The sequence below is a fragment of the Microtus oregoni genome, unplaced genomic scaffold (assembly GCF_018167655.1).
Source record: "Microtus oregoni isolate MIOR12 unplaced genomic scaffold, Mior012 000041F_ref0000270, whole genome shotgun sequence".
NCBI lineage: Eukaryota > Metazoa > Chordata > Mammalia > Rodentia > Cricetidae > Microtus > Microtus oregoni.
The window spans coordinates 7,001,060-7,025,012 of record NW_024543208.1 but is presented as its reverse complement, the minus strand read 5'-3'; the positions used below and the strand labels follow the sequence as shown (position 1 = coordinate 7,025,012).

General features: G+C 41.0%; 1 protein-coding gene across 10 annotated transcripts in view; it reads right to left on the bottom strand.

The window, feature by feature from the left end:
* Tle1 (TLE family member 1, transcriptional corepressor) overlaps positions 1-23,953 on the bottom strand; it is an 89,991-nt gene that overhangs the window by 8,733 nt on the left and 57,305 nt on the right. For 4 of the 10 annotated variants that reach the window (XM_041632346.1, XM_041632347.1, XM_041632348.1 and 1 more), the window contains 7 exons: positions 19,956-20,066; positions 16,513-16,566; positions 15,849-16,001; positions 14,156-14,300; positions 13,465-13,566; positions 12,985-13,181; positions 11,409-11,485 (listed from right to left, as the gene is read on the bottom strand). In XM_041632346.1, the coding sequence (XP_041488280.1) occupies positions 11,409-11,485; positions 12,985-13,181; positions 13,465-13,566; positions 14,156-14,300; positions 15,849-16,001; positions 16,513-16,566; positions 19,956-20,066 (839 nt within the window). The remainder of the gene's footprint in view (positions 1-11,408; positions 11,486-12,984; positions 13,182-13,464; positions 13,567-14,155; positions 14,301-15,848; positions 16,002-16,512; positions 16,567-19,955; positions 20,067-23,953) is intronic. The other 6 variants (XM_041632349.1, XM_041632351.1, XM_041632353.1 and 3 more) reach the window with 2 other exon arrangements.

Genomic DNA, 23,953 nt, shown 5'->3' with positions numbered 1-23,953 from the left:
CACAAAGTAAATAATACCTTAATATTAAAGTAAAAATAAACAACAGCTTTTGGGGCTGTAAGAACACTCAGTGGTTAAGAGTACTGACTGCTCTTGCAGTTCTATTCCCAGCACCTACATGATGTCTCAGAAACATCAGTCACTCTAGTTCTAGGGGCTCCAACACCCTTTTAGCCTCCACGAATACCACATATGTGTGGTATAATTAATAATACATAAACATAATTTTGAAAGACCAAAAAGAGCTTTTTAAAACATACTACTTTAAGTTTTTTACTCAAACTCCTTTTGTATAACCAAAGAAGGGGGGGAAAAAAGGTGATTCTTATATCAGATGACAGAGATTTCCTGCTAGCAATTTCTCATATTTACCCAAGAACCACCAGTCCCAGTTTTATCCTGAGGCAAGACACCCAGCTAAATGAGCATCTTCCATGTCTCCCTTTAGTCAGGGCACCACATGCTGGACAATGAGAGGCAGACAGAACTTGTTGAGAGCATGGTCAACCTAATCCTTTACTTGAGAGAAGAGCAGGAAAGGGGAACATCTGAGAACTTTTTAAAATTTTGCCATGAGCTTAAAATTTAAAAAACACTTCTAAAAATTAAAGTTTTCAAGATTTCAAAAGTGAAGCAAACTGGGGGCAGCTTAGGGCTGGGCCCTTGCTGGGATGTGCAAGGCCTTAGAAGAGATGCCTGTCTTCCCAGGGCCTAACTAAACAAGCTGACTGAACTCAGGAAGCCCTTCAGACTACAAGGTGACTTTGAAGATGGGAAGTAACTGCGGAAGGAGGTAGAAGATGCTGCCCTCAGTTGCTGACTTTCATGAGAAGTTCATGCTATTTGTCTGCTGTTCACTTCCCAAGTAAGCACAGATGAGCCAGGTACTAGCCATGCAATTTTATCTCTGGCAACAAAATTCAACATGTTTTTTTTTTCTTCCAATATATTATTACTTGACCCCCAAGAGGCAGCCCACAATGGGCATCACAAAACACACAGCAAAGGTACTTTAGAGAACGGCAGGCACACAATGTTTCCACTCCCTTCCCAGGCTGAAAAATACTGTTTCCCTCCTATCTCGGACACCACAAGATGTAGGAGTTTAAGTCACTGAGCATAAACAAAGCCTGCCAGATTGTTCTATTCCTGTAGCCTACATCTGTAAAAATGTGTCCTTTCTGGATCCTGTCCTTGACATTTTAACACATATAAACATCATTAATACTAACACAGTTCTCAGACTTTTATTTTTCTAATAACTCAATTTGTGCAAAACAAAACTGAAAACTTATACTCAACATCAAGTCTCTATGAGACTGCACTCAAAATGAACATTTATCAGCATGGAAATAAAAAAAAAAAAACAGGCTACCATTCCCCTCCACAGAGGCAGAGTATCAAATAAATGAAAACTTTGAAAGTTTCCTCCCCCTTTCAGCCAAAGGAAAGATCTTACATGTCCACTATCTCCCAGAAAACTGGCTCCAGTGGTCAATGGAAAGCGGCTGTTCTCCCAAGCTGTTAACAATGCTGTTTTATAAGGACTCTCACCGTGATAGGCAAAGAATAATGGTTGCTCTGATATTTTAGTTTTTCTTCTTTCCCCTTGCATTATAGAGGGTTGAATCCAAAGCCTTATACATGCTGGGCAAGCTTTCTACTGCTGAACTGTTTCTCTAGCTCCTTTTAAAAACGTTTATTTTGAGGCAGAGTCCTACTAAGTCATCCAGGATGGCCTTGAATTTGTCATCTTCCTGTCAAACCTTCCCAATTAGCTAGGGTAGCAGGTGTGTGCCACCAGATAGTTTAATTTAGTTTGAATTACAGAGCCACAGAATGGGAGCCATGCAGAACTTTCTGGGAGAATATATACATACATACATACACACACACATATATATTCACACCACATGCCTTAGCCCTTGTTTCTTCAATCCTCAAAATCCGTGGTTTTTTTTCAACCCAGCAAAACCCTCTGTATTCTTAATACACAAATATATACGCATATTACAGTTATCTGAATAAAGAACCACACTACTTCTTATGGGATATCTGCAGCTTCAATCAAATAGTACTTTGCTGCTCTTGGAGACAAACCTACCAAAACACAGAGGTTTGAGTATAGAACTCCTGTCCTAGAAGATAACTGGCAGGGCAAAATCCAGTAGTAAGTGATGTAACAGTTCTATTTCATTTCTGTTGGATAAAGTATGCTGACAACAATCACCTAAGGGGAGAAGGTGCACCTGGCTTGCAATTCCATGTTACAGCCCACTACTATGGGAAAGTCAAGAGAGGAACTTAAAGCATCATGTCCAGGCAAGAGCATAGAGAATAAACACATGGGCTTTTGCCTCTTAATATTATTGAGGACATCCTTACTAAGGAATAGAGCTGCTCATAATGGGATTCATATATCAATTAATAATCAAGATAATCTCCCACAGACATGCCTACAGGACAACTATATCTTGATAATTCCTTATTAAGACACTTTTTCCAGGTGATTCAAAGTGCATCTAGATCTACTATATAGAGTTGCCTTATTAACACAGTGACCTCAAATACCACGTACCATGACCCATGGCCATGGTCCTAAAGAGACAAATGAGTATTCGATTGGTGCAGAAGAAACACTGCCATAAACGACATAACTAGATTTCACTATTTTTAAAGAATGGTGTTTGCGATGTAGGGAGAAGCTGCCCATCTGAATTTCTGACTAGAAGAGCAATGGCAGAGCACAGGCAGAGGCTGAATTCTCTTTATGCTGTCAATCAAGATGAAAACCTACAGGTGAGAAAAAATTTCATCAGGTGCTCTTTCAGCAATTTCAGATTTTTAGGGGGAGGCTATTTTATCTCCAATTAGATTCCTGCTAATTACAGACTTAAATGTTTAAGATTAATAAAGTATCTGTACCAAGTAAAGATAGGAAATGGTCTGCTAGTCTTTGGGTGACCCATTTCCCAAATGTGTTCTTCTTACAGCACGGGAGCCAGTAAGCATCATACTATGGCCATTTAAAATGGATTCACAGTGCAATGAGAGCTATGAACACCCATCTGCCCCATGGGAAGCCCATACGGATGCTAATACATCAGTCCTAGGGACCTGAGAGTAAGCAGGGCAGCCCAATGAGCTAGAGCCTGGGCAAATGAACAACCAGAACACACAGGGATCCATATGGAAAAAAACAAGAAGGAAACAGAGATGGCTGGAATCATTCACCCACAAAAATAACAGTAACTTTCCACAACCCATGTCCTGACAATGTTAGAGACCCCAAAGGAGACTTATCTTCTCTATGGGTGAGGAATGAAGCATAACAACACCAATTAGGGTGGAGAATTTGCAAACAGGGAACACAACTGTGGTTCCTTATCCCACGGGGATACATTTCTGGGCCCCAGATGAATGTCTTAAAAACAAACAAACAAAACAAAACAAAAACCACCACACTATAGCTTCCCAAAACAAAATCTATGGTGAATTTTAACTTAAAAATCATTCAGAATAAGACAGTAATAATGAAATAACAAGTATCACACATTCTAATCAAATTATGAGCACCACCCTTACACTCTGAGCCCACTATTACTAAGGACACAAACAACACCACAATGCACAAACCACAACAGATGACCTTGAGTGGGATGGCACCACTCAGGGGGCAGACGTAAGGGAACCCTGAATTTGAGCTTAGGTTGGGTAGTGTAGCAAGATTGTGACCCACTGTGTATACATTCACTGTATATGGAGCAGAACCAAGGGACAAGAGAGCAACTGATTTCCCATGTGAAATGAAGCAAATCTACTTACTACTCAGAATGCCAGAATCTAATTTCTAAGTGTCATATACCAAAACATACACACTTACACATATTCCCTTCTCTAAATGCATGAATAAAACCTGTTTGTTTATACTGCTAATAATTTCAGACTGCACTTGACCTGAAACTGTAAATAAGTGATGACTATACTGTGAGTATATTTAGACCTCAACTCCAGATGAGGTCAGACAAAAGAATGGCCTATGTTTATACAAACTTAGTGATAGGCAAAATGCATAGGTTATGGAATTGGTTCCCCTCATGACTGAAGTGACAAGCAGAGATTTGGAGAGAAGGATTCACATTGCTCCTCAGTCTGAGCAGTGTTCTAAGAGGTAGGTATCAGCAGTGAAAGGCAATTGAGAGGTACACACGACACATGCACTCCTCTGCACCTGCATTACATCTGCACAATTGATGCCTTTGATTTTTCAATAAAAGGTAGATAGAAGGTCTCCTAACCAACTCACCCACCATATTAAGTCCATGACCAGGTTGAGATCCCAGACTTTTCTGTTAAATGGACCTGACTTGAACCAAGTGTGTATGGTCTAACTCACCAGTTAGTCTGCATCCTATGATGTATCTGTTTCCTGATCCACAGGGCAGATAAACAAACAAAACAATACAACGTAAGCATAGTCTAATTCTAAAAAATTGCTTGAAAGCCCAGGGGTCTGTGTGTTATTTCAACGGCCCTTAGAACTTAGGGACAGAAGAAAATGGGAACAAGAGAAAGTACCCAGCTATGAGACAGAGCCAGGTGTCTAATCCAGATAGGCTCAGTACAAACGTAGCCCTTAATTTTACTTTAGTAATTAAGCAGCGTCTTTCAGGAGAATGTGAGACCCATCAGGATGGTGGCACTACACTAGACATGGATCCCCAGGGCCAGTACAGTTCAAACACAGCAAGCTAGGTCCAAACACTGAAGGCTGGAGTAATTGGCTCCTAAAACAAATAAGAATTATGTAATTTATGATTTCTGGAAGAATACTCATGGCCTGAAACTAATAAAGTTAATGAGATTTGAGGTGGAGGCAGTAGCACAGGAGTGCAAAAAAATTTCAGTCTTACTAATCTAAGAATTTAAGAGGATAAAGTATGTCCTAAGTCTATAATATATCTACTTATAGGACAATCTCCTGCCAATGTAATTTATTTCCACAACTATTTGAGGTCTATAGTAGTTCCCTTTTTTGTCAACATGGCGAAATACTAGCAGACACAACTTACTAAGGAGAGATTTTATTGTTGCTCACAGAAACAGATAAATGGGTAGAGCTGCCTGGCCCATGGGGACAGGAGCATGCTGTGAGAATTATCCATATGCTGGCAAATCAGGAAGCCAAAATGTTATTTAGGTGGAAACCAAAGGTGCATATAATCTTTAAGGTTCACCCCCAAACTCACTTCTGCAAACCAGGCCCATTTCCCACTACAACCTCCTCACATAGCACCACCATCTGGGGAACAAATGCTTACTCAAGTCATGAGTCCATGCAGGCTAGCCCACATTCAAACCACAGTGGGATTTATATATACCTCTTTTTTAATGTTTATATAAATTAATTAGACTTTTAAAGAGACAGTTTTAATCTATAGAAAACTCAAGCAGATGTTAAGGAACCCATGCACCTCTGTTTCCTTTTTTAATAGTTCATGCTATCATCATGACTGACAAGCCAGTATCAATATACTGCCATGACCAACTATGTTATTGTCAACCATTATTATAACTAACTAAAGTCTGTGGTTTATAATGTGGTTCACTGTTGGCACTGTGCATTAAATGATTCTTGAGAAATGTGTGGGGTCATACAGCTACCACATGGAATAATTTCACTGGTCTCAAACGCACCCATCCTTTCTTGACTTTCTTTCCCTATCTGAACCCCTGACAAGCACTGCTCCTTTTATTCTTTATCATTTTTGCCTTTCCAGAATGTTGTGTTATTGAAGTGATATGGTGTGTAGTCAGATTGACTTCTTTCACTTAAGAACACTGCATCTAAAGTTACACCATGTCTTTTTGTGGCTTAGTAGTTTCTTTCTTCTTCATTGATGAATAGCATTCCACTCTCCAAATGAACCACAGTTTATTTATACATTTCTATGTACAAGGGTATCTGGTTTGCTCTCTATATTTCAGCAATTATGAAAAAAAATTGCTATAAACATTTGTATGCATGTTTTTGTGTGAATATAAGGTTTGAACTCATTTGGATAAATATGGAGAGAAAAATGTGAACAAGAAATACACAACATATATTTCTACCTCATAAATTCAAAGACATTTCTGATAAGATAAAGAGGGAGGGATAACCTTAACTACAATCAAAAAGAAGCTCTGAGCCGGGCGGTGGTGGTGCACGCCTTTAATCCCAGCACTCGGGAGGCAGAGGCAGGCGGATCTCTGAGAGTTTGAGGCCAGCCTGGTCTACAAGAGCTAGTTCCAGGACAGGCTCCAAAAAAAAAAAAAAAAAAGAAGAAGCTCTGCTTCAAGATAACTGGAGAAAGCAAGACATAGGAACTAAAAACACGCTAAACTAAAACTCACACAGCAAAAGCAAAACACTGAACACACATTGTTTTTAGCAGGCAACAGACTTCAGAAGCCAAATATCACTGTGATGGTCAAGGTTATGTGTCAATCTGCCCAAGCTAGGAAGTGCCTAGATGGTGTAATGTTCTAGCTGTGTCTGGGAGGTGCTTCTGAGATTAGTATCTCATTGGTAGACAGAATAAAACAAATTACCCTCACCAATGCAGCCAGGCAACACGGCGAGGGCATTATCCAGCCCACTGAGGGGCCAAAATAGGACAAAAGTTGAGAAAGGGTTAATTCACTCTCTGCTTAGGCTGTCACATCATCCATCCCTAGTTCACAGGTCAACAAGCTTGGACTAAAACTGCTACCCCTCCTCATTCCTCCCGTTCCCTGCCTTCAAACTCACAATTGTTCAGTCAGCTTTCTTAGGCTTTCAGCTAACTGATAGGCTACCGGATCTCTCAGTTTTCATCGTCATTCTTATTAGGAAGAATAAGTTTCCTTCCTCCCTCCATATCATATATTAGTTCTCTTTCTCTGAAGAACCCGAACACAATCATACTAAGTTTGAAAACTACATTTTCAAATCCACTAAAAACAAAAACAAAACAAAACAAAACAAAAAAACAAAAAACAAAAACAAAACTAGCCATCAAACAAGCTAAGTCATCAAAGAAGGCAGAGAGAGACGGAATGGAAGCTGCTGGCACTGAAACCCCTCCTGGCTAGAAGCTACTAAAAAGCACAGTTTCTTCCTGAGATGTATTTTCTCTCCAATGGCAAGATTTTCTTTTCCCTTTAGGCACTACATCCAAAAAGAAATTTAAAAGCCCAACTGGAATACTAACCAAGTGGGCAGAAGACTTCACAATTATGAGCCTGGCCTTCAAACAAATGCTGAAAGAACCTAACTACCTTATAATCTAAAGGTAAACTACCATTAGTATGAGCTATGATTACCTAAAGGTGCTAGCATTGGGGTGGGGAGCATGGATTTACTCATAGGGAGAAGTGCTACCGGAAAAAACAAGCTGTACTTTTAAACTGATCCTCACAAATCTCCTAAAACTAGGAACAGATTCACATTAAACTGACTTACCAATTACATCCTGTTCTAAGCATTTAGAAATATTTAGGATCTTCTTTTACAAACCAACTAAATAAAGTTAGGATTTCCTCTTATAAACCAACTCTAACAGTGAAATGGAAAAACCATTCATCTCCCTTCAAAAAGGATGGATCAAGGGAATCTTACAACATCCTAGGCTCACGTAGACTTATTAAATGCAATATGTTTACTACATATTTCTGCTCAAGGGACAAGGAAATTTCAGGAACTTTAATTCTACTAGGAAGAGGACAATAGAAATAGGACTTACACACATGAGAATAATCCAACGTCAAGGTATGTGTCACAGATCTAACAAAGGGTTATCGGAACAGGAATGCCTATGAGAACACATCTGCAAAGACTCTGAGCATGGCACCTGTGAGGGTATTTGATGGGAGAAAACACTTCAGCAGAGCTATGGTTTGGGTAAGCATCCCACCACTGCCCAGCCTAAGCAATGCCCAGTTTAAATATGGCCCTGGGAGGTGTTAGGAAAGACAGCTGACCATGCACCTGAGGCGGTAATAAGCAGCATCCCTCCATGATTTCTCCTTCCGTTCCCCCTCCAGGTTCCTGCCCTGATTCTCCTCAGTGATATGCTGGTAGTGTAAGTCAAGCAATAAGCCATTTCCTCTTTCCTCCCCAAGCTTTTTGTTGTTGTAGTCTTTACCACAGCAATGGAAAGCAAACTTGGATACCATCTAAATAATGCTTCTTTGCAATATTAGTTTGAGGGACTCTTTGTATCATCTCCCATAAAATCAAGTCCTAAATCTTCCCACCTTGCAAGTTATCACCAAAGTCTAGGAATCAATGCTGAAATCGATCAAAATAACCCCTTTTTCCATTCATTTCCCAATCCCTCACAACCCACTACAACTGCCTGCCTTGAATCTAAACTCTCTCTCTTACCAACATTCCCTTCTGTGTAAGGTATATGAGTTCTCTGCCTTGATACTTCTGTGCAACTTTCTTTTGAGGAATCTCAGGATTATATAAAACTTAATACAATTTATGTGGTATTCTGTTAGTTTAGCTCTTAAGACAATCATAACAGTCACAAAATTACAGTTATTGAAGTAGCAACAAAAATAAATTTATGGTTGGGGGTCACCACAACATGAAGAACTGTATTAAAGGGTCGCAGGATTAGGAAGGTTGAGAATCACTGCCCTAAGACCTCAGGGAGAGGACAAATGCCTCGGCCCCATCACACACTTCCTGGGTTGTAAGCTCCTATCTGGATTCCTACTAACCAGGCAGTAGGTCCCAATGAAAACTGTTTGAGGTTCATAGTAAGGAAGTGACAGTGTCTGGAAACTTGAGCAGACGTAGGGACCTCAAACTGCACCCTAACCGAAAAGACTAAAGCAGCGGGTAAAAGGCTGCATGTTGCACTAGAGCCTGCGAACATCACGAGGATGACAGATCAGCAGCAGTCTGGCCTCTGGGGGTATGAACGACAAGGCTGAGAGTTAAACTGCAGCTCAAGGACCTGAAGAGGTTCACATTCCCAAGCTTCCTGTCCTTGACGTATCTGTTCAGAGGCGTGCTGATGTATGGAGAGGCTAGCATAATCAACTTGATACAGATCTGTACCACAGATGTGAATGTCCCTCCAGTCCGGTTAAACATGGAGGTCAGTCTCTGAACATCTATGTGCACGAGTCCCTTACCTCCTGTTCTACACATGATCCAACTGTCCTGATCCCTGGATGCTAGGTGACCTATTCCTTCTCACAAATGCCTTAGCTTCACGTCTGTGTCTCATCTCAGTTCTGCTCACATGCATTCGTGCATACGTGCATGCTTGCCTGTCATCTACAGCTCTGCCTCTGTATAACTTACCACAGTGCAGTTGTGGTTCGTAGCTTTCTTTTAAGGGTCACATCCTCAGGCCCTCAAGATAGGTAACACAGGGAGAGACCACTTTCTGGAGTCCTTTGTCTGCGCACACAGCACACTGTGAGGCCATGGATCCCTCCTCTAGCAGACCTACGAACCACTCCCTCAGCTGCTCTTTCTCAGACTTATTTGCGTAACCTTTCTACTTTGTTCACCCTACCCAAGCCATGTTGATTTGTCTTTATTTCTTTTAAGTGCCTCAGATCAGCTCTACTCGTGTGGTCTGTAAACATTTGCCACTATCGCTCACAAATGAGCACAGTCACTAAAAGCTTTACACAGCTGACAGTCATTTCATGGACTCTTATAACAAATAGTACTTAGATTTTGTTGTCTTTTCCCCAGACTAATTTTATCCTGTTTCAGAAATACCATTCTTTGGCTAAATCTGTCACCATAAATCTCTAAGAAGCACTGAAGCAAGAATGGTTAAGTAATAACAGATAACACATTCTCTCATGTAAACTAATGGATTAAGATTAGCAATAAGACTATATAGCCAGAACCTAGCAATGGGGATCCTTTTATTAATCCTGTATTCCTTACATAATGACAGTCATGATAGCTCAGATCCAGATACCAATGGACAACTTAAGTCTTAAAAATCTGCTATTATGCCCTTTGTTTCTGTGTGCATTATAATTATGAATTACAGTTTTGTTTTTTTTATTATTGCGTTGTAGTAGCTGCGGAAGGACTGTATTAGACAGACCAGGCTTTCTTCAAAGTTAATCTGCCAGACTCTGCCTCCTGAGTGCTGGGGCATGTACCACTATGCCTGGTATTAGCGCACCTTTGAACATAAAAAAAAAAAAAAATACAAGGTACTCACAAGGCAAGGAAGGATTTAGCAGTTCCAATTAGACTATAATATTTGGAACTGCTAAATCCTATCTTTTGCTGCAATCCATGCATATATGCATGCTTAGGTGCACAGGCCACCTGTAATCATGTGCACACAAACATATGCATACATAATTTTAAGAAATTAAGTTCTACATTAGGCAGTCCCCGATCACTAGCCCTCTATACTAGTATTACAGATTGTAACTTTTCCTACCAGACAGCTACTTGTCCTCCTTATTACCCCATCATGCACAGATCAAAGGTAAAGGCAAGCTCTAAGGGCAAGAGGTGGGATAAAGACTAAGTGGAGGCCTGAGAGGCATAGCCTTCAGAACATCTTATTTGGAAAGTCAGCATTTCATAATGTCTCCAGCCCATACCCTACACACACACACACACACACGCGCGTGCACACACACAGAGACAGAGAGAGAGACTGGCCTTCACATTTCAATTCTGCTTTGTATAAAACAAAAAAATTAGAGATTCCTTGAAATTATGCTTCTAATAACTAACATTGAAAGGGAGCGAGTTTTGTTTGTTTGGTGAGTCAGAATAAACAACGGGGCATTTCCACATTCTGGGTGCCTTTTAAGTCCCTTTTTTCTCCACAAGGAAACTTTGCTGTTGAGAAGTGTCACATGGCAAAGTAAAGCACCTATCCAAACTGGGACATGGGAGCCCCACCTATAGGACGGACCAAGTAGTAACTTATTTCTACCAAATTAAGGAAAAGGTTACACTATCCTAGGCAAAGAGATGACAGTACAACCCTCTAAGGCTTCGAGGATTCCTGATTGCTGTGCTGTGCAGAGCAGCTGTGAAAATGTGGCAACTGCCTTCCAAGCACACACCAGAGCAGCAGTTTCCTGCAGAAGGGTCAGGCAGGAGCGCCTAACACCTCCAGCTCTTTCTTCCTACCTGTCTTCATATTCGATAGTTTCTCCTCAAAAATAACTAAATGCATGAGCTCAGAGCTCACGCACAGGGAGAAGCCAGAGGCATGACACCTACAAGTTGTCTATTTATAGAAAAGTGTTAACACTCCTCAGAAGTCTCCTTGGAAACGTCCAAGCCTATCTTCCCCTGTGAATATTCCAGACTACTGACACTACCACCTCTGAAACAAACCAAAACCAAGGAAAAAAAATGTACTTACGGTTTACCCCCAGGTATTCCTGCCAGGTTTGGGGGAATGGAAGGTACTCTCATGTGGGGAGGAGGATCAAAACCAACCTAGAAATAAAAGCGTGGCAGACTCAGCTTATGCAAGGTAGATACTGTGTGGACATTGAGTTTATACAAGAAATTCATTTACCAAGCCAGTCGGTAGTACACGCCTTTAATCCCAGTACTTGGGAGGCAGAGACAGGTGGATCTCTGTGATTCGAGGTCAACCTGGTCTATAAGAGCTAGTTCCAGGACAGGACCCAAAGCTACAGAGGAAACCCTGTCTCAAAAAAAAAAAAAAAAAAAAAAAATTCTTTTACCACGCAATATAAGCGGGCACTGTAACTATGGCTTAGTATTTCTGAAATGAAAAGGCACAATGTGGCAACTTAACCACCTCTAAACACCACAAAACAGACTTCTCCTTTTTGTGATGTGGAGGAGGATTTACACACTCTGGATACCAGTTTCCTAGGATAAACATTTTCCATAGATACTGGATCTCCTACCTCACCAAAAATTGTGGTAGGATACTGGCCAGCCTAGCACTAACATCGTGGGCTATTTTGTTACTTTCTTCCTTGGAGCAGTTCAGAGCACCTTGGAATGTTGCACAGCAAACAGGCTACTATCCTCAAGTTCCAAGAGCACCAACCCAACTCCCTAGCCTTTGCTGTGTGTTAACCAAGACTGCTGCGGGCACTTACTCATCAAGGTCAGTATTTACAGATTCACATACCACCTCTGTGTGTACACCAGAAAAACAACCAGCTACTTATCACACTAGATTACAAGGAGCAATCTAGTTAAGGAGATGAAGAAAAAAAATGCTGTCCATGATATATTTCAAATGGCTTACAGGGAAGATTTTCTGTGAGATTTATTTCACTCCCTTTCCTGGTACAATTTCACCCTTCAAACATAGTTTTTTATCTTTTAGGTAAAACACTGAGCCATTTGAGTGACAGGGCAGCATGGAAAGCCTGTATCTATGGATTTAAAATATGTCCATGTCATACACAAATAACTTCTTGTACATAAACCAGTGTATTCACTTAAAAAGAACACATAGGCATGGAAAGACAAAAGCAAGGCTTCTCCATTTTTTTTTTTTTTTAAGACGTAGAAAAAGAAAAACACTTCAAAAAAAAAAGCACTAAAATCATGTCAATACGTTCAGATTAAAATTTTTACTTTGGTAAGAGAAAGCCTTATCTATCCTGGAATCATCCAAGAACCTCTAAACACTGCCTTTTATATCCACAAACACAATGAAACAAAGGGCATTCGCCCTAGGTTAATGAGCCAGCACACAGACCAAGGCTGACAAGAGGAAGGCTTGAACAGCGGGAATCATCTTTACTGTCTGTTCCCAAGCATAGGGCTGCCTGTATCCTTCTCAGGACAGTCAGGGCGTGCATTCTAGACCCAAGTACCAAGAATGCAACTGAATGCCCATCATCGCAGTCTGCATACCCAGAAGCCTACTACCCCAGCCCCACACTTTGGGCCCTACACCCTTTGAGCTGCCCATTCCCTGGGGCATGCCCAAGCATATGACGTACCATTGGGGAGCGCCCATAGGCAACCACTGCTGCAGCGGCTGCAGCAGCTGCAGCACTCATCTGTGGAGACATGCTGTGTAGACCTGCATAGGCAGCTCCAGGGCTGGTCAGCTCTCCATTCATGCCTGCATGGGGCACCATGCCGAAGGGGGCAGGGTATGGGCCAGGCACTGCCAGGGGTGTCCTCAGGCCAGCTGCTGCAAGGAAACATGGCATGTGTGATATGACTGACCATCAGGTCAAACCTGACCAGTGAATCCAGTCTTAGTTATTGTGGTGAGCGGGATGGAGATCATCAGCCCCAATATATACACCAGGTCCATTCCTTCCCAGAGCTGAGTTCTTCTCCAAGGACAGAAAGCACAACCCCCATATTTCCTCATTGGCAAAGCAGCTGCAGCAGGAAGCCAGGAGGATTAATCAACATCTTTGCACCCAATTCATGAAGGGCAAGCCAAGGAACAGATACTCCATGTTTACCTGACTTAATCTCAGAAGAAGATTTTCTAGATAAAATCCAAGATTTCTCCTTCAGTCCGAACTTTCCACTCCCTGGTACCAATTCCAAATGAAAACCAAATCCTGGATTTATGCAAACCAGAGCAGGGCTTTAGGAGGGACATTCGAGTGCTATTTCTCCCTGGACTTGGGCTGTTACTTTTTAACTTGTCCAGTGAGGAAGAACAAATTCAAAGTTATGAATGACCTCATGGGCTAGAGTCTCAGCAAAGCCCTCCCAACTTCCAGCAACGTACCACTGATCCCTTAAAGTGAAACAAACAAACAAATACTAGGCAACTATAAGCAGCAAAACGTATACTTACTTTGGCTATAAAATCAGCCAGCCATTTTTGTTAGTATTAGCAACATCAGACACGTAATGGCAGATTTTATAAGATTATGTTTGAAATAATTACCACAAACTTTACAGTAATCCCTAGGACTTGATTTACTTTGAATTAAAAGAAAAGCTGAATGTAAATAGTTGGAGACTAATTGGTGCAGCTGCTGAAACCCAGGACAAATGTGTTTATTACCAGGCCTTTTCAGAGACTGGAGGAGGACAGCTCTAAGTGCTTCACATTCAGGGGCAAACTGTCACAGGATCAGCAAACACCACACAAAGCGGGGGATGGAAGAAACAAAGCACAACAGGAAAAGGGGTGCTGACCTGCTTGGTTGACAAGGGGCTCCATAGCTGGAGGCTTGCCGAGACCTGGACGGAGGCCTGGAGTAGCACTGGTGCCCGGGGTTGGCATATCGCTCCGAGGCGTTGGTGTGCTGGATTTTAGAACAGGCGTGTTGGCTTTTTCATGCTGGTATCATTAAACAAATTAAATGAGTATTATTTTTAATCCAAGCCATATTACACTATTTATCACAACAGCAGCTGGGACACTGGGCACCTTCTAGTTACTCCCCAGCCAATTTTCATAAATCCACACAATGTTGACAGCATTAACTTGTGAGAGAGAAATGTTGACCTTTCCTCTTCCTGCCAGATTAAAACTTGAGTAGGAGACACAGAGCATGATCACACTTCTTCCTCCACAAATTTTATTTTGAAAAGAATTTTCCATCAAGCTTGTGAACTTTGGCTCTATGCCATGTTAGAATGACGACCATGCAGATTCTTTCCAAGTAACTTGGAAGGGCATATCTGGCTTCCAAATCTGAAGTGGAGCCCTTTTCTTAACCTCATCTTTTGGGGATTCAGATTGACGGTGATGGACAGTGAAACTGTCAATTATTTCAAAGTCAAAGCAGCATTTCCAAATTAAAAGTTCTAGAAGCACCTGTCCCACAAAGCCCTAGGAAGAATTCTCCTTTGGAGAGACATGTAGCCACCCATGAGTTAATGAGGCTTCACTAGTGCAGATAGGAGACTTATCACCTGCCAGAGATCTTTATATCTTGAGACAGTAACAGGATAAAAAAAAGTATATCTTCTCTTATCTCTCAAGATTCCTTGGGTCCCTAGAACACAACTCAAGAACTAGCAGGGTGTAGAAAAAGAGTGTGCACCAAATACCCCAGGTCTGGCCTAGGATATGATAGAATGTTTTCAACAAGTCATTCAGGTTTGACTTTACTCTACTTGGATAAAGGGATAACGCTGAAGCCACCATGAGAATTAACTTCGAGGTAGTTTCATAATGTAGCACAGACTTGACTTCCACCTCAAGAGCTCCCCTTCCTGTTGTATCCTCTCAAGCACTAGTACTGCAGACATGTTCCACCATCCTCAGTTATATGAAGTTCTTCAGTTTAATAAAGGACCACATGAATGGGCTGTGATGCATTCACTACAATAGCATATCCCAAGCCTCCATACCAATTCTGATGTGACATTCCCTGGCACAATGGCTGTTTTCTAATAAACAGCTGCTTAACAAAATCAAGATAGCTTAAGCCCACGGTTCTCAATCCTTCTAATGCTGTGACTTTTTACTACAGTTCCTCAAACGGTGATGACCCTCCAACTGTAAAATTAAGTTTCATTGTTACTTCCTAACTATAACTTTGCTACCGTTAGGAACCGTAATATAAGTATCTAATATGCGGGATATCTGGTAAGTGAGTCCTGTGAAAGGGTCATTTGAATCCCCAAAGGGGTAAAGACCCACAGGTTGAGAACCACTGTCTCAAGACAGTTATTCTCTGCTAATGACACAAAGAGAAGCCTGCACAGCACAACCACTCTCGCCGTGGCCCAACAGACAATGACGATACCGACTAGGACAGAAAGGCTTCTTCTCAATACTTCGACTTTTAAGCAGAAAAATCACCAATTTACACACATCAGGGTTCCAAGTTCCACAAAGATGGCAGTGTCACCCAGGGGAAGACCAGCTCCTACCTACCAGGCTCACTTCTTTGGATTTCAGGGAAGAGGAACTTCCAGAGGAGGCTGTGGATGCCGGGCTGCCCGAAGCATCTTTCTTTAGCAGGCGGTTTTTGTCAATGCCGTTTTCTCGGGGTGAGTGTGTGGGACTGGCATGTGGAGAAGAAGGGTCCTCAACACACAATAAGAAGTTGACATGTTCAGAATGGACATCCTTTTCCATATTCTCAATTAAAGGGTAATACTGAAAATCTTTTAGAATTGAGAAGTTTCATACTCACTAAATGAGCAACATGGTATTTATAAACACAGGACCATACCACAAGAAAAACAATCACATTTCTCCCAATATCCAGGTGCATTGTCTAGCCAGATATCCAACACAGAAATTCAAAATGAATTGGCAAACAGTTTTTCTTTCTGGCAGTGCTGGGCATCACACCCAGGTCTGTCTGGGCCAATGGTAGGCAAACACTCTTCAACTGAGCTATGTCTCCAAACCTCATGTTTTAAAAAGGAAATTATAGTTTCAGTTACCTTATGACTATCCCATTTCCAAATAGCCATTAAATTCTTGATATGTGAACACATAAGACAGAGACACTGTGACTCAGCTTCATTCACTTACAAATGGATTTTTCTCTTTACTATTTGAAAGAAACCTTGATGAAATGCATGGTTACCTCATTAGATACATCCACAACTAAATTGTCATCACTCTTGTCCCCATCACTGTCCTGGAAAAAAAAATTACTTTTGTTTAGTAAAGGCAAAGAATAAATTTTGAACTGTGCAATTTCTTCCAACAGTTCTTGGTAGCAGACAAGCTAAACACTTAGGACATGCTTGCAGGCTTCCTTCCAGCCTACAGGCATTTACCATCAGCCTCCCCACCTCTTCCTCTAACCTGGGGTACACAAAGCCCCAGCAGGAATATGCTGCTGCAGTGAAATCCGGTTACCAAAACCAAAATTGCTCATGGAAAGTACACTCTAAGCGTTCGGTGTCTGCAATGTTAGTATCTTTCTTAGAATCTGAATTTTGTATACCATCATAATTTTTAGTCTACTGGATTTCAAAGAGAAGAGCAACACATCATTTCTTTTATACATATCAGTTTGAAGATGCACGGCTAGCCAATATAGGGCTCACAGACAATTCATGACTATAGAGATAAATTTTACTTACATCATCTCCCCATGAGGCCACTAGTTATAACAGAAAACGAAAGATCTAATCTCTTTTGGGGACTGGTGATAAAGCTCAGTTCAGAGTGCCTACTACTGACAGAGCCTTGGATTTGGTCCCCAGAACTGCACAATTATCAGGTGTGGTGCTGCACACCAGTACTCAAGTCATGTAGGTTTAGGTCAAGGCCATACTTGGCTTCAAAGTGAGTTGAAGTCATCCTGCCTACTATATAAGAGATCCTGTCTCAGAGAGAGAGAGAGAGAGAGAGAGGAGAGAGAGACAGAATGGTGGGTGAAGAGATGTAAATTAGTGGCGAAAGTACTTGCTATGCAAAAGGACTGGCGATCAGATCCCCAGAAGTCACAGAAATGCCACAGGCTGAGGTCACCTGAAATCACATCACACAGCAGGAATAGACAGGTGATCTCTGGGCATTCTATGTAGATGGACTCTGAGAAATTGATAAGACTCTGACTCAATAAAACAAACAAAAAACTGGACAGCTTCAAAGATACACAATGGCAACTTCAAGCATGTACATTCAGGCATATCACATACACATGGGAATTAAAAAAAGATAAGGCATGCCGGGCGATGGTGGCGCAACGCCTTTAATCCCAGCACTCGGGAGGCAGAGGTAGGCGGATCTCTGTGAGTTCGAGACCAGCCTGGTCTACAGAGCTAGTTCCAGGACAGGCTCCAAAGCCACAGAGAAACCCTGTCTCGAAAAAAAAAAAAAAAAAAAAAAAAAGATAAGGCTCTTTAGCATGAAATATGGAGAGATGGAACTACAAAGTTGGTTAATCACGGCAAATTCCTAGGTTACATTCAGTCTGTAAAGCATTAAGAAAAGTTGTTCAACTTAAGATGAGTTCACACCCATATCAAAGTTTGAAAATTTCTCTTTTCTTAGCATGGTGGTTCAAATAAGAATGTCCTCCATAGGCTCAGATGTCTGAATACTTGGCCCCTAGTTGGTGGCTATGTTTGGTAAGTTTGGCTCTGCTAAATGAGGTATGTTACTAGAGAGGTAGGTCTTTGAGGTTTCAAAGTCAAGTACCACTTCTAGTATAATATAAAAGAGCCATGGAGTTTACCAACACCATAAATTGACAGCCAGTGCTGAAGTCAGAAGCAATTCAAATTAAAATTTTACGGAAATGCTTTCATTGGAAAAAAAAAAGTGATAAAGAAAATCTATTTTCTCTTACTATCAGATAAAAGCACAAATGCTCTCAGCTGTCAAGAGTAGAAATGGTGAACAAATACAAACTAGAAAAGTTTTGCTTTTAGAAAAAGAAATATAAAGGTGATCATAGTAGAAACAGGGAATGGAAAACTACAGCAAACAATTTACTGCCACTCCATTCCTTTTTAATTCAGAAAAAAATAACCTTTCTCCTTTCAATGAAAGAGAAATATATAAGGTTACACCTATTTAGTATCACAATGATAAAAGTAGAATAATTAGTATTCTCATCTTTTTATCACTTCTGTTTGAGACCTCAAACTCCTGTCTTATATTTCTTCATAAACATATAACAGGCTGTGATAAACTGAATTTGTCTTACTCTGCAATATAGCACTGTCTTCCTCCTATCTAAGTGCTCATACTGTCTAAGTACTTTGCACCATTATCCAGATCCTCAGTTCCAGCACCCCCTTAGTCCACTAAAGGAGTATTGAGGTGAATCATTCATGTCTTCTGCAAGTGAAACGTAGCCTTGTAATAGACTGTTCTGCAAATATAAGCCAGTATTATACAGTAAACTTTTGTCAAAGAGTCTTAGGCTTTGCCTCCCACATGTTACAATATAATCTCCTTATCTCATTCCAAGCCCATTTTTCTAACCAGACAAGACCTAAGTACCATAAAACCATAAGGGTAAGATATTGATTCCCAGTCCTTCATTTTTGAATTAAATACACAAACCTCATGGAGAGCTAGTAACACAGAACTGGGTATCAGAATATTTTCTACCTTCTCAATATCACAGACCACTTGTTTGATTGTTAACATTTAATGTTAGAAATGAAAGCAAATACAAGCACCTCTAGGCAACAGATAGGGGCAGAAACATATTTAAAGGGCTTGGGTTAAAGTGGAGTGAGCCAATGATGAGTTCTTATAATGTATATTAAACCACAATACAAACTGTAGACTGATCTTGGACCTCTAGGGAAATGCCAAGTCTAAGAAAAGGTTGAAAGTTTCAATACAGCATAGTTTTGGCATAAGGTGCTTCTCAAGTTCCACTAACCATGACCTCTGGTGAAACACAAGCTCTGGGTAAGTTTCTTTAGCTATGAAATGGAGAGGATACCCAACTTGGCAGGTTAGAAGAACTAAATAAAATAATCTGTGTCAGTGCACAGGGTTCCTGGCACTAATCCTGGCATGCAAAATGTTACTTGATATTAGCTGAAGCCTTGGGCGAGCCACAGGAAACAGAAGCCTGTGTTTAAACTTTCCCAAGTAGAGTTCTTCCTCCAAGGTCCACATTTTGTTTGGAGATTTTTTTGGTGTGTGTGTGTGTGTTACCATGCTGGAAATCAAACCCAAGGGCTGATATATGTTAGAGAATTATTCTACCATAGAGCTATCTCCATAAACACTGATTTTGACACACACACACACACACACAAACGCGCGCGCGCGCCTCAGTGTGTAGACCAATTAGCTGTGAGACTGCAATCCTTGTGCTTCAGCCTCCAGGTACTGGTGCTAAAGCCTTACACAACAGATACTGGCAAAGTGACTAAAGTAATTAAGTTAGAAAAAACCTAAGCCCAAATGAAGTGTATAACACACAGCCCTGAAGGGAAACAACATTTCCAATGTAGGAACTTACCTGCTTTGCTATATGAAGTGGTACAGAATTACGAAAAAAGCAGTAAGTAAGCAATTATTATAGGAAGTCCTTTATTCACTTACATAGTTATCCTTATCCTCCACCTTCCTTTTTTTGATGTCACTGGAAAACTCTGGACCATTTCTGCGTTTATCTGTGCCTCTTAGACTGTCTGGGACCAAGAGGGAATTACTCTGTAAGACAAAAAAGGACTAATAAAGGTTTCTTCCTAGGCTTCTTTGTATGTATGAAAATGCAACCTGGAAGAACTGCTTAAGAAAACAGCATCCCAACAATCTTGCTCCCCTGTTAAATCACGTCTTAAGATTTCCGTGACAAGCATTTACACAGAGCTTAAAAGGAATCTTATATCAAACTGTTTAAACCCTGGTGGATCCTTGAGGTTCTATTCTCTTCTGTTTAGCATTGGAAAATTAGACACTTGCTTATTACTGTGTGTAGATTTTTTTTTTCTTTTTCACTGCAGCTTCTTGGTAAGGAATATGAACAGCCTCTGAGCAACTCCTGAGATCGTTCCATTAGGCATACATTATGACCAGAAGTCACCCTGTGCCATTCTAAAAAGGCACCAAATACACAGGTGGGAGTAATAGGAGTTCCAAAGCAAATCACCTTTTCCACACACCAATAAGAGACTTTTAAATTCTTTAATTTACTGTTGAAAGTAAGATCTGGCATTGTTAGCCAATACCACTGAAATTTAATATCCGAAGAGGAAATCTTAGTCAGTTGTGAACCTCTACTATCAAAAGCAGTTCTCACATAAGAGGACTAATCCTTGCCACAAACCACACAGGACACTTTCATCAGCATATGCTGAATATGAATTGTTGACCCAAAGAAACAGGCATTTTAGATATTTTGGGGTCACATGACATGACCTGGCCAGCCCTTCAATTTCCATCTCCCTTCAGGCTAAAGCAGAATGTGTTACAAAGAGTTCTTTTAAGAACTGGATTAGCATATGCAAGGGGGCAATTTGTTCAGTGATGTGTTACTGCTTTGAACAATGCTGAATGAGCTACGCAAAAAAGTGCCTTTTCACAAGGCCCAGATAACCCCAATTTCTGCCAAGATGCCCTAGAAGTAAGCATAGGGGTGGGGCCAACGGTCAGCAATTATGCTACCTTTCCTGACACAAATAAGACCACAATACAACAGTATGTACCAAAAACAAATGTTTTATGGCACTCTTTTTAAGGCCCTGGGTTTCCATTCCTTACCAGCTAGCCATAATCCACCAGGTGGCTTGCTTGCCAAGTTCCCGGGGATAAAACATGGATCCTACTTCAACAGTATTCCCAGCATCACCACACACAGAAGAACAAAAAAAAAATTAAAAAGAAGAAAAAAGAAACCTGGGGACCAGAAGGCAGAAGCTTATTCTAAAAGCTGAGTTTTTTTTATTCATGATTGTTCAAACAAAACAAATGGCCAGGAAGATTGGATAAAGGGAGAGGGACTCACACAATTCAATATGGAGAGGCTCAAAGGCCCACAGTGGCGGAGGCTGAAAGGTGAGCAGACTGGATCCATGAACTAATTATAATCACCTCTTTACAACACTCAGACTCCAATCAGGGCCCAGGAATGGCTACAGATGCAGAGTTAATGCAGCTCCTGCAAAGCAGTTATCAGTATGTTCAAAAGATCTGAATCAGAGCAAATGGATCCAGAGCAGTGCTGTATCTCACTGCACAAGTGCCAGGCAAAAGCGTGACTGAATCCAGGTCTAGGGCAACTTCAAAATCTCTCCTGCAAAATCAGCGGTGATTGCTCAGAGACTGCACAGTCTAAACTCGAAAGAATGCTCCACTTCTACAGGAACACCATGGTTTCTTCTGAGACAGTAACACTGCAGTGGCAGACCTTTATGGATGCCATGTTTCCATGAGTTAAGAACATACTACTTTAGTTTCCATTTCAGCAGCTTAAGTGAGGCCTGTAACTTGAAAAGGTTTCGAAAAGCTCTGCAATGTCCCCTAAATTGGTACTGGGATAGTAATTAATATCCCTGCTTACCTGAAAATGGGCCCCATTCAACTAGCAAGCTTGTTACGAAATAAAGCATCTCTATGCCTTTGAAGTTGTGAATTTAATTCAAAGCACAGAAGCAAAGGTGGGCCAGAGAGGCCTAGAGAATCACAGTCAGGGATCCCCGCCTCATGCTACTGACAGATACCTTAAGCTTTATGTTCACCCTCCAAGGAAGAGACCACACACTCTTGTAGCATTGTCTTCTGAAGCACGATTAATAAAAGATAGGTTTGGGGTTCAACCTGAAGGTCAGAAAAGCAAAACAGCCAGCCATTGGCTCTTCCCATCTGATCCTGCCTCCAGGAATCTCAGAATAAGACTGTAATTGAGCACTGTCTCTTCCCATTTTATAATCCTCTCCAGGGTTAGAATCAAAGGCATGCACCACTGGGATTAAAGGTATGCACTGCCCGGTTTCTATGACAACTAGTGTGGCTACTGGGATTAAAGGTGTGTGTTACCACTGCCTGGCTGGCTGTAAGACTGACTGGTAGTGCAGTTTTACTCTCTGACCTTCAGGCAAGCTTAATTTATTAAAATACCAATGAATTATCACTACAGCCTCCTTGAGCAGTTTTTCTGAGTGCAATGCCCCAGCCTACAGGCTGCACAGCTAGTAACAGAAAATGTCTTAGTTTCCAACTACTCCTAAAATCCAAAGTAACTGCCTGGGTACTGCTGAATTTCTTACGATAAGGAAAGTACTGCTCTAGTGACCCACCCGCTGCTAGCTCCTATTGCTAAAGATGAGACAGCTATTTTGATGGTCATTTATGAGTTACCAATACATGTATTAAGAACTAAAAGACTACTAAATACTGACTGAATGGCTCCTTTGGACCTTCAGAATTTACAAGGTATCTAGAATCTACATTATCTAAAAAGCATTTAAAAGAAGACTGAAAAAAATGAAATTGTTTCAAGTTCCTAAAGAGCTGGCCAAGCAAGCACTTGCCTAGCATGTAAGAAGCCTTTAGATGAATCTACAGCAACACAAGCGGGGAAAGAGCAATAATGCATCAAACATAAAAGACAGCCAGATTCATGCATGGGAAGAGGCCAAGGCTACCTTTAGGAGACATCTTTTCTATTTTATGTTTTACCTGGAACACCAAATGTCCAGAGAGTAGAGATGACTGGCCCAAGACTAGAACCATTCTACCACTTACTGATTCAAATGTACAAGTACCTCCTCTCCCAGGATGGTAAATTCTAAGCTTGGTTTCTAAACAGAAATATTTGTATCCAAATATATTACTTAAATAAAACCAATAATGGCTCTTTAAACTAGTGATGCACATTCTAATGTGACACACCCATGCCTGATACATGCTCTCTGATACTCCTTCCTTAATCTCCATCTCTTGATCTGCTTTACAGACTTTCCACACCAAATGTGGATATATAATTTTAAAAGACGAATATAGTCTACTTCTAAGTGAGCACTAAGTGAGCAGACCTTACTGAGAAATATTATGAGATTGCTTTCTCTTTAAAAAAAAAAAGGAGGGGGGAGGGAATGGGGGGGCAAGAGAGAATGCTCAGTGGTTAAGAGCATTTACTGTGCTTGAAAAGGACTGGGGTCAGTTTTCAGCACCCATATCAGGAGGATCACAACTCCCTGTAATGTTAGTACCAGGGAATTCAACGTCCTGGGCCTCCTTAGGTATCTGTACACACACTGTACATATAAACTCATGCAAGCAAGTAGGCACGCATGGACACACAAAGAATAAATATAGAAAATGTATAACAACAAATAATAAAAAAAAAACAGCAATAAGGGGCTGAGGGGATGGCCTAGTAAATAAGATGCTCACTATGTAAGCATGGGGACAGTGCATTTGGATCACTAGCAACCATACAAAAAAACAGGGTGTGTCCTGTCACCCCAGCACTGACAGGCCGCAGAGACTGGTGGATCCATTTGTAAGCAATGTTGACAAAACAAACTACAATTCTGAAACTACAGTGTTATGCTCACTGGCCCACCAGTCTCAATGAAATGGCCAGCATCAGGTTC